The sequence below is a fragment of the Eublepharis macularius genome, chromosome 7 (genome assembly GCF_028583425.1).
Source record: "Eublepharis macularius isolate TG4126 chromosome 7, MPM_Emac_v1.0, whole genome shotgun sequence".
NCBI lineage: Eukaryota > Metazoa > Chordata > Lepidosauria > Squamata > Eublepharidae > Eublepharis > Eublepharis macularius.
In genome coordinates this window covers 119,671,001-119,687,911 of record NC_072796.1, presented here as the reverse complement: position 1 = coordinate 119,687,911, position 16,911 = coordinate 119,671,001, and the positions used below count along the sequence as shown (strand labels likewise).

The following is a 16,911-nucleotide window of genomic DNA, read 5'->3' as shown; positions in this document are numbered from 1 at the left end:
TTTTGTTTGTGTAGAGTCACAAATATTGCAATCCCAACCAAAGGTTCTCCATTCTAAGATCACTGAAATCAATTAGTTTAGACTGGAGCAATTGCATATGATTGCACTGTATGAGTGAACGAGATTGCAACCAGTAATCTGATACTGTCCTCCTGACCAAACAAATCCAAATGGCTCTATTTTGAAATGATGTTTTAGGTTAATCCAAGACAATATACTTCCAGGAATTAATAATATTTGCCCTGTGACTAAATAACTGTGAAGCTATGGGCATAATTTTCAAAGTGCATTTTAAAAACATGATTGTAGAAATCTTAATTTGCCAAAGTCTAAAAAATACTGTATCCTCTATGTGATTGTACACAATCTAGATATTCTGTGTGAAAAATTTGTTCTCACAATGCCTCCCTGCCCCCACCTTCAAATTTGGAAGAATTATTGACTGTTTGATTTGTTTATTTGACATTATGTATCTGTTATTTCCTCAGAGATCGAAAAAGAAAGCTGTGGGGATCCTGGAACTCCATTATATGGTATTAGAGAAGGAGATGGATTTTCCAATCGTGACGTGTTAAGGTTTGAGTGTCAGTTTGGGTTTGAACTGATTGGAGAAAAATCTATTGTTTGTCAAGAGAACAATCAGTGGTCGGCAAACATACCAATTTGCATTTGTGAGTACTACAAGATTTATTGTAACATTTTTTAAGGAATATATTAATCACAAAACAGCAAACTACCAAATGCTGGAGAATATTTTTTCCCCTAATTCTGCCATCAAATAATAGTCTGAATTCGATCCTTAGTTCCAAGTAAAGTAAATGTTGCCTGTCTTTGTCCAGAAATTATTGGGTTAGAATCTACAAGTGTGTTCTGTTAACAGTAGTACTTTCTTTTGGCCCAGAGAACCTGCCACTGATTGAAGAATCTCTGGTAGAAAACTCTTTTAATAATAATAGAGGGGCAGCTGGATCTTTTAATATAATACTGTCATGTTGTATTTTTGTATAAAACAGCACATTTTATATTTATATTTTATTTTCCATATTCCCTGTTTTACAGATGCTATTAGAAGCCACTTATATTTCATGAAGTTAGCAGTGGCTGACTTGCAATCAAGACCATTTAAATTATTTACAGCTGTCCCCCCCCCATGCATTATATATAAATATCTTTGTACATAACAATCATGGAGATATATTTTTATTTGTTAATATTATTATCATGCAGAGCATGCAGAACAAAATTTAGTAGCTATGTAATATATTGTATATGATATAGTAACAAACATTTTTTACCGTTTCTATGAAAATATTGTAAAAAGCATACCCATAGAAAGCAAGAGAACACAATTGTTCAATTAAAGGGCTATGAATTATATTAATGATAGCAAAATAGCATTACTGAATATGAAATTTTGTATGGCTAACAAGGAATCCAGGGGGCGGGGGTGGTTGTGGCTAATGTAATTCTAGTGTTTGTTTGAGAACCACATATTATCAAGGCAACATTGACCTTGTAACTCTTAATCTCTATGGCAGAATTGTTCATTTAAACGGTTCTCTAAAGAGGGAAATAAGTATTACCAAATTAGTAAGATTCTGTTGGACACAGATAAATCCTGACACCTGCTGTGATTTCAGTGTACTATAACAATTTTATTTTTCCCAAGGGTGTGCTGTTAGCAGATATCCTCACAGATAGAAAAGGGAGGCCTTTGTAGCAAATGAGATAACCAATCCGAAATACTCTGTATTGGTTTTGCAGTCAGCACGTAGTTATTTGCCCTCATTCAGCTACAGCTATCTGTTTAAAGAAGTAGATTTATTTGTACCCTCAGCTGTGCTGCAGTATGGGCATAACAGCCTGCTGCATGGAAGGGGAGTGATACCATATCCAGCATTCTGTGTACTCAGCTCAGCAGTCCAAGGAACCATAGTCCCACTGCACCTGCCCATTCAGTATCACCAAGATAGGCAGGAGCAGAAGAGATACACATCCCCATGTATCCAAAAAGCCTTTGCAGTATCAAGAGAGAGCTGCTGTAGCATGGTGGTTAAGTTGTTGGGTTGTGAATCAGCACTCTGCTGGTTTGAGTCCCACTACTGCCATGACCACTGCAGGGCCGTTTCCAGATGGCTTACCTTCTGCCGTTCTATGCCGCAACGTCATGGCTCGTGCCGGGGAAAACGCGAAATATCGCATTTTCTCACGCAAGTTTTGCGCAACGTCGCACAAAACTTGTGCGATATTTCACATTCGCCCCAGGACGAGCCGTGATGTTGCGGCATGGAGCGGCAGAAGGTAAGCCATCTGGAAACGGCCCAGGTGGCCCTGGGTAAGCCATTCCTCTCAGCCCCAGCTTCCCAGGTGCATTTTTGGAATAATAGTAACACTGATTTTGTTTACCACTTTGAGTGGGCACTCATTTGCCTAGAAAAGTATTATATAAGCACACTTTTATTATTATCATGGGAGGATGAAACTGAGGAAGAGTCCCTGGGCCTGAGCAGAGCTTCTTTCCCTCCACTTGTTACCTCTCTTGAAAGTCAAAAGAGGCTTCTCCTTTACAGCACGATCACATTGACCTAACTGCAGTTGTCGCCGTGGGTCCTCATCCTTTTGTTGGATTTATGGTTTTCTGAATCAGTGTAATTAGCTCTTTGAGTTAAGATAATGGGCACTATTGACAGAAATTTAACAATGAGATGGTTATTGGGAAGTGTGTCTGGGAAGCCCAGCAGAATATAATTTATTAATTTATTATTTCTTTTTTGATTTCTTTCTTGTCAGTTCCTTGCCTTTCTAATTTCACGGCACCAATGGGGACAGTTCTCTCTCCGGACTACCCAGAGGGATATGGAAATAATTTGAATTGCATCTGGACCATCATTTCGGACCCTGGAAGTCGAATACATCTCTCTTTTAATGACTTTGACTTGGAATCCCAGTTTGACTTTCTTGCAATTAAAGATGGCGACTCTCCAGATTCTCCAATCCTTGGCACATTCACTGGAGCTGAGGTGCCATCCCATCTGACTAGTAACAGTCATATTTTGCGTCTGGAATTTCAGGCTGACCACTCAATGTCGGGACGTGGATTTAATATCACATATAACAGTGAGTATCTTTTGAATTCACCACCTGGAATTCAGAGGCAAGCCATTCTTTATTGTACTATGGAAGTCATGTATTTCAAACAGATTCTGGATTTTTTCCACAACTAACCATATGCAAAATCAGTTCCAGAGATACACTGAAGAAAAAAAAATAACCGGAACAACGTTATTCTACTTGTCCTAACGCTGTGCATTTAGTAATATTTCAAATAGCTACTTTATTTCATGAGATCTTTTAGTACAATGCTATGCTCCTGTTACATAATTCTTAGAAAATATTAATATCCGTTAGTATCCATTCAGTAGCCACATTAATTGTTTAACTAGTAATCCTCACTGTGAGTTCATGCCAGGCTTACCATTCACCTGCTGGTAGTGGGGGATACCATGCTAGCAGCAGGTGTGTCCTGCAGTCACTCAGCTTGTTGGTGGCAGGTAAATGGTAGGAAATAGGGAGGGGGGAATGTTGGCAGCATCCTGATGCACTGACATCACTCCCCATGAACCTGGAAGCAACATCAAGGGATGCTCTGGTATTTTGCCCAAATTTTGTCCCAATACCAGCGTGTCCCTGGCATTTCGTGGTAGTGCACTGACATAACTTCTTGGTGCACGGGAAGTGACATCAGTGCATTGTTGATGATATAATGACATCATTGGTGAGCCTCCCCATCTTCCTGGTAAATTCCCACCCTGCCAGTTGCAGGGGGAGGGGACCTGGCAACCCTAGTGGCTGCAAGGTCTCAACAGATAGGTGAATTTTTCCTCAGGTCATTGTAGCCTCTCCTCTCATACACACACCTGTTGTTTTTACCATTTGCAAAATATTTTTTAAAAAAAGAAGAAGTTTGCATGGTTGTTATATGTTATAGTGGACCAAATTTTGTGCCTCAGATCTTAAAACCAGTTTGCATGACCATTTAAAAACTATGGCTCCAGGATAAAGCCCCTGTACATTTGTTTATTTATTTGGGTTCAGCTATGTCTAAGTATACAGTCTGGTGAGATGACTGGATGGGACCCAGCATGGTTCCATTGAGGATCAGCCCAGACTTTGGTGAACTCTGGATCCAATCTAAATGTACAAGTGGGGAGTAGACACAGAGCACGTAGCATGTGAAACCTTCCCTCCCACAAGTGTAACATGACTTGCCCTATTACAAACAAAGATGTAACAGTTTAAGGAAGATTGTAGTTGAACCATACATTTCAGAGTATAATTGTCTAAAGCCAAACCATAACATTTGCAGCATTCCATAATCTTAATAGCAATGACTATATTATGGAGCACATGCCAATAAATCAGTAAATATCTGGTTTCCTGCCCATAATCTGGTTTCCTGCCTTTCTGCTTAGTTGCCCCGCACCGTCCCAGCCATCTGCCATGCCTGGCCTGCAGCTGTGTGTAGGCAGCAGTGATGGCAACATGGGGCAACTGCCTGGGCGCAGCAGCTGCGGGCCAGGCATGGCAGGTGGCCAGGGCAGCACACAGGCGGCTTCCCAGCTCTGTAGCATGTGCCCCTGCCCCCGGAGCCCCCTCCGGTGCCTCAGTGCTTGAGGCGGCTGCCAGACCCACCTCCATGGATGCGCCGGCCCTGCCTCCAGCTCTGACTCCACAACAACCAAAGTGGAAAACCACAACTAAAGGACAAGACAAAAGCCAATGAAAAATTGCAAAAGTATATTAGGTGATTATTGGTAATATAAAGTGGCACAGTGCATGACTTGTCTAATTCTAAACACTTTCAGGCTATATATATCCAATTCTCATATACAATATTACACAATATCCAGCCAACTGTAGTAAATTTACTTCTTTCAACAAGGTGGAAGCTCAAACAGAGATGACAAAGTCAGTGCATAGAAGAGCACGAAACAGCACTGTTCCTGTTGTAAACATTAAACAGTCTCTTGCATGTTGCTTTCGAGATAACGCACGGCCAAAAAGAAAGGGGTGCGTCAATCTGCCACCTGAGATATTGTAAGCGGCAGTGAGGCATTTAGAGATGCATGAGGAGAAGGTCTGTTGACCCCTGATGCAGTCTGGAAACAAGTGTTATCAATGACCGGTTCCTTGTCGGGTCTTCGGTTCTTTGAAGTTTACCATCTCCTTGTTTCTTCTGGAAAGAGAAAGCAACATGCAAGAGCAGGAAGGTGGGTACTGTCGGCTACCGCCACAGAGTAGCTCAGTGGGAGCTTCGGAGGAGGCCTCGCAGCTGTTGGTGGATCTTCCCACTTCCCCTCCAAATGACATCTCCTCTCCCTCCCATTCTTTCCGGCAAGGCAGGAAGGTGGGTGCTGTCAGCTGCTGCTGCCCTGTTCCTCAGTGGGACCCTTGGGTGAGGACCCTCGCTTGCTGGGGGATCAGGCCCCCATCCGAATGACATGTCCTCTCCCACCCATGCTGGGAATACCAGCGTGCTCCTCTTTGGCCTGTCGGGTGGGCACATGGGGGTGCTGCCGGTGAGTGGCCAGACCCCCCCACCCCGCCTCAACCTCACTGGGAATACCAAGGTGGTCCACTTTGGCCTGGCGGGCAGGCACATGGGGGGTGCCACCAGCGAGTGGGCAGACCCCCCGCCTCCTCCCCGTGCCCACAAGGCCCAGCGGCCGCAGGCATCAGCCACTGTTCCTGTATCACTGGGAACAGCAGTGCCCCCTGCTGTGGCCTCCACGATCCACAATCCGGTTCGGTTCGGGAATGGGAGATGTTCGTTGCTGTTCGGGAATTCAGGCTTGTGGCCCACACCGAACCACAATCCGCTGGTTCGATATATTTTTTTGGTTCGTGCCCATGTCTAGTTGTAATTCCGGGAGATCTCCAGCCACCACCTGGAGGCTGGCCACCCTACTTACAACAGTGAGGATAAGTCTTCACGGGACTGTGTCTGAGAAGCTGCCTGGGTGCATGACGTATGGGTGTACAAGCTATAAAGCCTCCAGAGAGACACTTCTGGGCAGTTAGACACTGACCTGCCGACACTAGCTTGACTGATTGCTGGAAGACCTGACCTCAGACTGAACTACTCTGGACTTCAGAAATTCCTTTGCCTTGTTATTAGGAAGAACTGAAAGAGCCACTGTAACCTGATCCCAGAGGCCTGCAGGCCGCCAGCCCATCTTCCTACATGTTCTCAGTTAAGAGACACTTTTTAAACTGGGGGGTGAAGTTTTTAACATGCTTCAAATATTCAAGTAAAAGCATTTTACACAGATGCTTTACCCATTTATGCAGTCTTATTTATTTTTTCAAGAATATGTATATCCCACCTCATCTTTTTTGGTCTCAAGGTGGCTAACAAAGCAGCAAGAACTGCAAGGAAACAAACACATCACAAGTGCTCAGCAACAAGAAAAAACAGTGCAGAGTTAACAACATACAGTTAAAAATGCAGTCAAATTCTGCCAGAAGAGTTTGCTGTCTGCCCAAATGCCTGCTAGAATAAAATCATCTTGCATGCTTTCTTGGATGAACCCATTCTGGGCAGAGATCAGGCTTAATTAGCAAAAGAGTAATTTAGGGAGGTGAAGTCTTAGAGGCGCTGCCTTCTGGTATGTGTCTTTGCCTATTACTAATTTTTGTGTTTTATCTACTTTACCTTTGTCCCTACCAGCACTGTCCAGTACTACAAAATTTTGGTCATGGATTTGTAGCCATAGAATAGACATCCTAGATTCAAATCATGTCCCACTGAGGTCTCATCTGGTAGTCAGGCACCTCACATGACCATCTAGCTGTGTAGAAAGCTGAATTTGATTCTCAATGCTCTACACCATAAGGGCAAGCTTATGAAGTATATGAATAGAGGCAGGCACGAATCAAAATATGAACCAAAGTTTATCACAAACTGGGCCAGTTCATGAACCAGCAGTTCATGGGAGCTCATTTCTCACAAACCGTGACAAATTTTAGCCCAGTTTGTTTGGTTCATATTTCAGTTCATCACTGCAGACAACCTGGTGCCAATCAATCAGTTTTCTAGGTGGGGGTGGGGGGTGGGCTCTCTACAGACTTTCTTCTGACCCAGAAGTGATGTTTTCACAAAATGAACGAACCGATTTGCGAGCCAGGGCAAGTTTGTGAAAGTTCGTGTTTTGTGAAACGTGATGAACATGAACCTCACAGTTTGGAATTTTCCAGGTTCATGCTCATCTCTATATATGAAATGTATTATGAATATTTCCTGATTATTTTTAATGTCTTTCTTTGTGATGAGGTTAAGGCACAACATAGATTTACTCCAAAATGTTTATGGTTTTAATTGTTTGTATTTTCCTTCATCTGGGAAAACTCGTCCATTATTGAGATGGTTAATTCATACACACACACAATATTTCTGCATCTTGTAATTATAAGAAACAGAATAACATGTCCTCCCTCTCTGTAGATATAAAAATACTGAGCTTAAGCAATTAATAACAATTTAAGTTTACTGCTTTTCTGAAGTGACTCTGGTGGCAAGTGCTGTCACTAATACGTTGTCCAAGTGTAATTGAGGAACATTAAAGCTAAATTAACTGTGACATATGCCATAGCAGATTTTTGCATAAAGCTGCTAGTTTGCCATTAGTGATTCTCCTTTCTGTTTCTCGTATTTTGTCAGGTTTCATCTGATGCTAAGCAATAGCTTAAACCAAGATAAGATTATTTTCTTCACAGTGGGTTGTTATAAATTAATTTTCACTGTCTTTGCTGTTCTATTTTGTAGCTCATTGATGTTGCAGCTGTGTAAGTTTTGAATATATTATTCTTTTAGCAGAAGGAAAAAGCAAATAAAAACATATGATGAGGGAAAGAAGTTACAGCCTAGGATCAGCATACTACATAAACACCTAGTTTCTTAAACCCAGATGAATTGCATCCAATGGTACTAAAAGAACTTGTGGATGTAATTTCTGAACCTCTGTCCATGATTTTTGAGAATTCTTGGAGAACAGGCAAGGTGTCAGAAGATTGGAGGCGGGTAAATATTGTCTCCATCTACAAGAAGGACCCAGCAACCCCGCTTCTGAAGCGCCTGTGAGGTTACAAGAGAGTAGGACTGTGCCATCATAAGGATTAAGGTTGGCTAGTACTGAGTTTGCCTGGCACTACTGTTCCTGACTGAGGAAGTATGGCCCATAGTGATTTGTTCTTCCTCCCAATGCTCCCTTTGTATGTTTATCACATAGACTGCATCTTTTTCCTTGACGGTTTTGTGTTCTTAATGGGTTGATTCCAAAACTTAGAATGCATTTTTTTTTCAAATATTATTCTTTAAGCATGTGGATGTGGCCATATGGATAGGATTACCAACCTCCAGCTGGGGCCTGGAGTTCTCCTAGAATTACTGCTGATCTCCAGATTACATAGATCAGTTCACCTGGAGAAAATACAACTTCAGAGGATAAAATATTTGGCATCACATCATAAGAACGTAAGACCTCCTAGATCAGACCAGTGGTCCATCTAGTTGAGCATCCCGTTTCATAGTCACCAGACAGTTATTCCAGAGGGCCAACAGCAAGGCATAAAGACTGAGACCTTCCCATGATGTTGCCTCCTGGCACTGGTGTTTAGAAGTTTACCACATCTAAATGGGAAGGTTCTCTTTAATCAGTGTGACGACTAGCCACTGATAGAACTATCCTCCATTAATCTATCTAATCCCTTTTTAAAGCCATCAATTTCTGTGGCCATCGCTACAAGCTCTGGTAGCGAATTTCGCATTTTAATCACTCATTTTGTCTGTCATGAATTTACTTAGGGTTGCCATGTCTGCATAGGGAAATTCCTAGTGATTTTGAGAGATGGAGCCTGGGGAGGGCAGGGGATGGGGAAGGGAGGGAAGGGACCTCAGCAGGGTATAATGCTGCCGAGTCCGCCTTCCAAGGCAGCCATTTTGTCCAGTTGAACTGATATCTGTCACCTGGAGATCAGTTGTAATTCTGGGAGATCTCCAGCTGCCATCTGAAGAATGGTAACCCTAATTATCTACTGTCTAACAACTGCATTGGAAGCCCTCGAGTTCTTGCATTTCTGGAGAGGAAGAAAAGTTATTTCTGTGCACTCTCTGTACCTTGTGAGTAATTTTATGAATCCTTATCTTGTCCCCCCTTAGTCGACTCTTTTCTAGACTGAAAAGTCTGAGACTTTTTCTGAGATCCAGAGGAGTTAGCCATGTTAGTCTGCAGTAGCAAAACAGAAAAGAGTCCAGTAGCACATTTAAGACTAACCAACTTTACTGTAGCATAAGCTTTCGAGAACCACAGTTCTCTTCGTCAGATGCATGGAGGGTATGAAGAAACTGGTCAGATATATATAGGTGGTGAGGGGAGGGGGAGTGGATGCAATTAGTAGCTTCTGATAATGGGATCAGTTTGCTTCTGATAATGAAATCAGTTACTTCTAAGAATGAGATAACCATTCATAATCTCTATTCAGTCCAAGTCTGACTGAATCAAATTTGCATATGAATTCCAATTCAGCAGCTTCCTGTTGGATTTTGTTTTTGCAAAGTTTCTGTTGAACTATGGTGACCTTTAAGTCCTTGATGGAATGTCCTGGTAGAAGTGTTCTACCAAGACATTCCATCATCAGAACATTCTGAGGTGTTCTGACCCCTTTATCATCCTGCTTGCCCTCTTTTGTACTTTTTTCCAGCTCTGCAGTGTCCTTTTTTTGAGATATGGTGACCAGAACTGCATACAGTATGCCAACTGAAGCCGGCATCATAAAGCTAAACAGGGGCATTATAATATTTTCTTCTTTATCTTCAATTCCTTTCCTAATCATCCCCATCATAGAGAAGGAACCTTTTTTCACTGCTGCAGCACAGTGTGTTGACATTTTCATTGAGCTATCCATTACAATTCCAAGGTCTTTTCCCCTCGCAGTCTCAGCAAAATCAGATTCCATTAGCATATAGTTGAAGTTGTATTTTTTACGCAATTTGTAGAGATCCGCCTGGAGCTCTTCACAGTCATCCTTGGTTCACTGTCCGTCTTCTGTGCAGCCCCACATGGGACTGTGCCTGCGCAGGCCTGCCGACCGGATTTTTCTTTCTAGCAAACGTCCACTAGGGGGCGCATGTCCGACCCAATGCGCATGCACGGCCGTTTCCCGCCCGAGTGACATTGGGCGACGTCGCCCCCTTTCCCCTCAGTTTCTTCTTTGCCGCCGACCGGTAAAGATCTAGCTGTCCGCCTGTGAGGAAACTTTTCCTGTGAGGATCCTGTGAAGATCGAAGATGTCTGAGAAGTCGCTGTTCAAGCGCTGCTCCAACTGCTCCACTAAGATGACAAGGACGGACGGTCACTCTGTTTGCCTCGAGTGTCTGGGCGAGGGGCACATCGTCGGGAAGTGTGAGCACTGCCAACGGTTCACCCCGGAGGCCAGGGCTGAGAGGGCTAATAGGCTGAACGCCTTGCTGTGGAGATGGGCGATGCGGGTTTCGGGGGCTCCCGTTACCCCGGAGGGGCCGCCACCGGCTGGTGGGACGGGTGACACCCCCCCTGAGATGGGATCTCAAAAGGCCACGTCCGCTTCGCGTTCCCGCTCCCTGGATCGCCGCCAAGCCCGGCAGTTAACCCCGGATCCGAAGGGGGCTGCGAGTTCCGCATCGGGTCGCAAGCCCTTGGCGCCAACGTCGGATCCGACTCGGAGACGTCACCGTTCCAGGTCCCCGTCGAGGTCGGAACCGACCTTCACGCCGGCTCCGAAGGTGCCGAGAACGTCATCGGAACCGAACATCCCGGCTGGGTCGGTTCCCAAGCCGTCGGATCCGCCATCGGCTCCGACTCCATCGGTTCCGAAGCCTGCTGAGTCGGCGCGCACCGGCCTCGCTCCAAAGACGGGCGCTCAGTCGGATCCGAAGACGTCGGATTCGATTAGCAGGGACCGAAGCTCGGATCCGGTTTTGGCCGACAAGGGCGGCAAGAAGTCCAAGAAGAAGTCGAAGCACAGTCAATCGGCTTCGGTCCAAACAGATGAGGTCCTATGGGAGAGGCCTTTGACTCCGTCGCCGCACCTGTCGCCTCCGCTGCACCACTCGTCTGATGATGATGGTGACCTGCCCGACGCGCCACCTCCGGCCCAGCAGTGGCATGCGGGTGATTATGCGGACCGTGAGGACCGGCGTTACCACCTCCCGTGGGCTGCATTTGACAGAGAGGGTTCCCTGTATGCCAGCTCTCCATCATTTGGCAGGGAGTATTGGGGTGACACTCGAAGTGAGTTCTCCCACTATGGTTCTCCCAGACACGGTTCACCTTACCATCCTGCTGAACCCTACCAGGGCCCGAGTCCCAGTCCTCCATCTGACCCGTCTCCGGATGACATCATCATTGGGACCGGTCGTGTGTCGCCGTCTGAGGACTACCGACTACTCTGAACAGATGGTCAGGATGGCCCGTTCTCTCGACATCGAGATATCGGCCGTAGATCCTAAGCCAAAGGACAAAATTCTTCAATATGTCCAGTCCGGGAACCCTCCAACTATTGCCTTCCCATTCACTGAAGGCTTGGTGGAGATCATCCACGACATCTGTGAAAAGCCGGCCTCTGTGTACCCGACGTCCCGCAAGCTGGAGGCCCTGTACAAGACACGGGATGATGTTTGTGCATACCTCTTTGCACATCCGCCTCCCTCTTCCCTCATTACGGAGGAAATGCAGACCCGCCAACGCCAGGGGTCCTATGCGGTGCCCATTGACAAGGAGAGCAGGAAGTTGGATTCTTTGGGCAAGAAGCTATACTCTTCTGCTGCCCTGACGCTGAAAATCTCCAACTATTCAGCCATCATGGGGGCGTATCAGATATTCCTTTGGAACCGCATGGCGGCCTTCATGGAAAAACTCCCAGCAGACCAGAGAGTGTTGGCGAAGGTGATCCTCGATGAGGCCCTGAGACTGTCTCGGCAACAAATAAATGCGGGCCGTGACACGGTTGACACCTCTGCGAGAGCATTGGCATCTTCTGTCGTCCTGCGCCGACACTCGTGGCTCCGCACAACTGCGTTGCCGGTGGAGACACGCAATAAGGTGGAGAACCTGCTGTTTGAGGGGCAATCCCTGTTTTCTACCAAAACAGATGACTACCTGTCGCAGAAGCGCAAAGATCGTATTACAGCCCGCTCCTATGGCATTCTCCCGACCAGGCCATCCACCGAGAATCGTGGCCAGTATCGCCCTGCCCAGGGTTATCGTGGACGACAGCACCGGTACCAGCCGTATCCACGCTATGGTTCCTACTGGCCATTCCAACCACCAAGTTCTTACCAGCGCCGGAGGCCTACCTACCGCCCTCGTCGCGGTCCGCAAGCCCACGATGCCAAAGAGTCAGCAACGCAGCCAAAGCAGTTCTGACTAGAGCTCAAACAGTCTGTCGTGTTTGGGAACAGATTGGCTCAGTTTGCATCTGCATGGGCGGAGATTACGTCCGATAGTTGGGTTCTTAAAATCGTTACAGTTGGATATAAAATTCAGTTTGATGTTTACCCAGTGTTGTCTCTTCCTGACCACTCATTACAATCCTCTTCTGATAGCTTACAGGCTGAGGTTATAGCGCTATTGGAGAAGGGGGCTGTGAAGGAGGTGCTCCCTCAGGACCCGCTCTTAGGTTTTTACTCCAGGATGTTCCTGGTAGACAAAAAGGATGGAGGTGTGCGACCCATCTTAGACCTCCGGGAACTGAATAAATTCGTTCTCGTCAAGCGGTTCAGGATGCTTACCTTGAACACAGTCCTCCAGTTAATGCCTGAGGACATGTGGTTCGCTGTCCTGGACCTCAAGGATGCGTATTTCCATATTGCCATCCATCCTGATCATCGGAAATACCTTAGGTTCCTGTGTAACAATAGGGCCTACCATTACCAGGTACTTCCCTTTGGCCTCTCAACAGCCCCACGAGTTTTTTCTAAATGTATGGCTGTGGTAGTGGCTTATTTGAGGGAACGGGGTTGTACCATCTACCCCTATCTTGACGATTGGCTCCTAGCAGCACCCTCTGCTAATTCACTCCTGGCCCAGATTCATACTGTGATGCTCACCTGCTCCAGATTAGGATTTTTGGTTAACTTACAAAAGTCTAACCTTACCCCGTCCAGACGGATACTGTTTATCGGTATGGAACTGGACGGTGGCGTAAACAGAGGTTTTCTGCCCAGGGAGCGTGCTTTAAAGATTGGCAGGATGGTGAACCTTTTTTCTAAGTGCAGGTTCCAATCCGTAACGGCTATCCAGAGGCTACTGGGCCTCATGGCCTCTTCTACAGCTGTCACCCCTATGGCCCGGTTGCACATGCGACCTCTCCAGCTGTGGTTCCTATCGGTTCATGATTTTGAACACGAGTCCCAGAATAAACGATATTCCATCCCCAGAGGGATTATCCGGGCCTTACGATGGTGGCTTGATGAGGCTAACCTCCTTGGGGGTGTTGCTTTTGGGTCCATCCAAACCGAGATCACGATCTCGACTGATGCCTCCACGGTAGGATGGGGAGCCCAGTGTGGTGCCCTGAGGGCACATGGGATTTGGTCGGAGCAGGAAAGGAAAGATCATATTAACCTGCTAGAATTGAGAGCGGTCCGTTATGCCCTTATCGCTTTCGCAGACACGCTGCAGCAGAAGGCAGTTCAGGTGCTCACAGACAATTGCACCGCGATGTTCTACCTGAACAAGCAGGGGGGAACTACATCCAAGGCCCTCTGCGACGAGGCCGTTCGGATCTGGAACTGGGCCATGGACAGAGGCATGTTCATTCAGGCGGTCCATATTCCTGGCACCACCAATGTCATCGCGGACACGCTGAGTCAGATGCGATTCGACAGCTACGAATGGACCGTAGCAGACAATTACCTGAACTCCATCTTTTCGGACTGGGGGTTTCCAGACGTAGACCTCTTTGCGTCAGAGACCAACAAGAAGGCCCCACGATTCTGCTCCAGGGGAGGGCTAGGTCGCCATTCCCTAGGGGATGCGTTCCAGTTACGCTGGACAGGGCACCTGTTTTATGCCTTCCCTCCGTTCCCACTGCTGTCTCGGGTCGTCAGCAAAATCCAGAGGGATGGGCCGCACTTAATTCTGGTGGCCCCCTTCTGGCCCAGACAAGCATGGTTCCAACATGTCATGCAGCTTTCGCAGGGGTCATATTATCGGTTCGCACTGAACCCGGACCTTCTGTCCGACAAAGGGGTTTGGTATCACGACCTACCCAAACTCAACCTCACTGCTTGGCACATTCGGGGACGGAGGGGATGTCTGACAGGGTAGCTGAAATTTTGCTGAATGCCCGTAGGGACACCACTCGCAGGTCATACGCAGCTAAATGGAAGCGTTTTGAAGCCTGGGCTGCTGACACCGAAGTTAATGTTTGGGATTGCCAGTTGTCTTCTGTGTTTGAGTTCCTCCTGTCCCTAAAGGATGGGGGACTCTCTAATTCCTCTATTAAAGTCTATTTGGCTGCCATTTCGGCCTTCCACCCTAAAATAGATGGGAAGACAGTGTTCTCCCACAGTTTGTCGAAGTCTTTTTTGAAAGGGTTGTATAATATGTTTCCACAAGTCAAGGAAATTGTTCCCCAATGGTCACTGCAGGTAGTGCTGACGGGACTTATGAAATCACCCTTCGAACCACTGGCTACCTGTGATTTAAAATGGTTATCCTGTAAAGTGGCCTTCCTGATTGCCATTACATCTGCCCGCAGGGTTAGCGAGCTTGCTGCCCTGAGGTGGGATTCTCCCTTTTTGAAGGTCCATCAAAATAAGGTGGTTCTCAGGCCGGACCTTCGTTTTAGGCCCAAGGTGTCTACTCAATTTCATACCTCGCAGGACATTGTCTTGCCTGTCTTTTTTCCTGACCCTTCCAGTAGCTCTGAAAGGGCCTTACATTCCTTGGATGTGAGAAGGGCTATTTTATTTTACCTCCAGTGTACGTCACAGTTTAGGAGTGCCAAACAACTGTTTGTGTGCTATTATGGGCCCAGGAAGGGAAAGGCTGCTACAGCCCAGTCGATTTCTCGCTGGGTTACTCAGACTGTTAGGGCCTGCTACTCGCATGCTCAGTTACCTTGCCCCTTGGAACTAAAAGCTCATTCCACCAGGGCACAGGCTGCTTCGGCGGCCTTCCTTAGGGGCGTGCCCTTGCAAGACATCTGCAGGGCTGCAATGTGGTCGTCTTCTGACACGTTCGCTAAACATTACGCACTAGATGTGTGGGAAAGGAAAGAGGCTGCTGTTGGTAATGCTGTGCTTCAGTCTCTTTTTCGGTGAGAACACATGCCCGCCTCCTGGGTAAGTGGCTTGTGAGTCTCCCATGTGGGGCTTCACAGAAGACGGACAGTGAAAACAGAGTTGCGCTTACCGTAACTGCTGTTCATTGACGTCTTCTGTGCAGACACACAACCCTCCCTCCTACCCCGCTGTGTTCTTCCAGATAATGTGAAGGCATTCGGCGGCAAAGGAGAAACTGAGGGGAAAGGGGGCGACGTCGCCCAATGTCGCTCGGGCGGGAAACGGCCGTGCATGCGCATTGGGACGGACGTGCGCCCCCTAGTGGACGTTTGCTAGAAAGAAAAATCCGGTCGGCAGGCCTGCGCAGGCGCAGTCCCATGTGTGTCTGCACAGAAGACGTCAATGAACAGCAGTTACGGTAAGCGCAACTCTGTTTTTTCACAATCCTGAAGAACTTTGTGTCATCTGCAAACTTGGCGATAACTCTGCCCCCCCTTCCAAATCATTTATGAACAAATTAAATAGTACCAGCCACAATACCAATCCTTGTGGAACCCTGCTGCTTTCTTCCATCCATTGAGAGAACTATCCATTTACTCCTGCTCTCTGCTTCTTTTTGTTTAACCAATTTTTAATCTATAAAAGGCCCCACCTTTTTTCGTATGACCTACTAAGCTTACTCAAAAGTCTTTTGTGAGGTACCTTGTCAAATGTCTTTTGAAAGTCCAAACATATAATGTCTGTCAGGTCACCATTATCTACATGTTTGTTCACTTTTTCAAAGAATACTAAAAGATTGGCATGCAGAACTTCCCAAGCCATACTGATTTTCCCTCAGAAGGCTTTGTTCTTCTATGTTCCTAATAATTCAATCTGTGACTACAATCTCTACTAATTTGCCTGAGACAGATTTTAGGCAAACTAGCCTGTAATTTCCTGATTCCCCTCTGGACCCTTTTTTAAAAACAACAACAACAACAACAATGTAATATTTGATATGCTCCAGTATTCTGGAAAAATTGTTGATTTTAGAAACAAGATACATATACTGGTTTGTAGATCAATAACCTTACATTTGAGTTCCCTAAGAAACCTTGGAGTACACTGTCAGTCCCTGAAGTCACCTTGGTTTTAATTTTTCCAGTAGTTCTAGAACTTCATCTCTCATCAACTCATGTTGGCTCAATTCTTCATACTCACTTCCTGAAAATAGTGATTGCACCATGGGCACATGTCCCACATTCTCCACAGTGAACAAATTGCAAATAATTCATTTAGCTTCTCTGCCATCTCCCTATCTTCCTTTAGCAATATTTTTATTCCATGGTCATCCAAAGGCCCAACTGATTCTTTGGCTAGTTTCCTGCTAAGGAAATAAAGAAATGTTTATTGTTTATCTTGATGCTTTTTAGCAATTCACTCCTCAAATCCTCTTTTCTCATGTCTATTCATTCACTTAACATGTAATTTGCCAGACCCTGTGCTCCCTTCTCTTTACTTCATTGGGACAGACCTTCCACTTTTTAAAAGGAGCCCCTCCCCCTTTTATGGGTTCCTTGACTGAGTTTGTTAATCATACAGGCATC

General features: G+C 46.0%; 1 protein-coding gene across 3 annotated transcripts in view; it reads left to right on the top strand.

Annotated features, from left to right (window-relative positions):
* The window catches only part of CSMD3 (CUB and Sushi multiple domains 3), a 922,268-nt gene that overhangs the window by 565,140 nt on the left and 340,217 nt on the right, over nucleotides 1–16,911 (top strand). For all 3 annotated transcript variants that reach the window (XM_054984891.1, XM_054984890.1, XM_054984889.1), the window contains 2 exons: nucleotides 489–671; nucleotides 2,791–3,117. In XM_054984891.1, coding sequence (XP_054840866.1) covers nucleotides 489–671; nucleotides 2,791–3,117 — 510 coding nt within the window. The remainder of the gene's footprint in view (nucleotides 1–488; nucleotides 672–2,790; nucleotides 3,118–16,911) is intronic.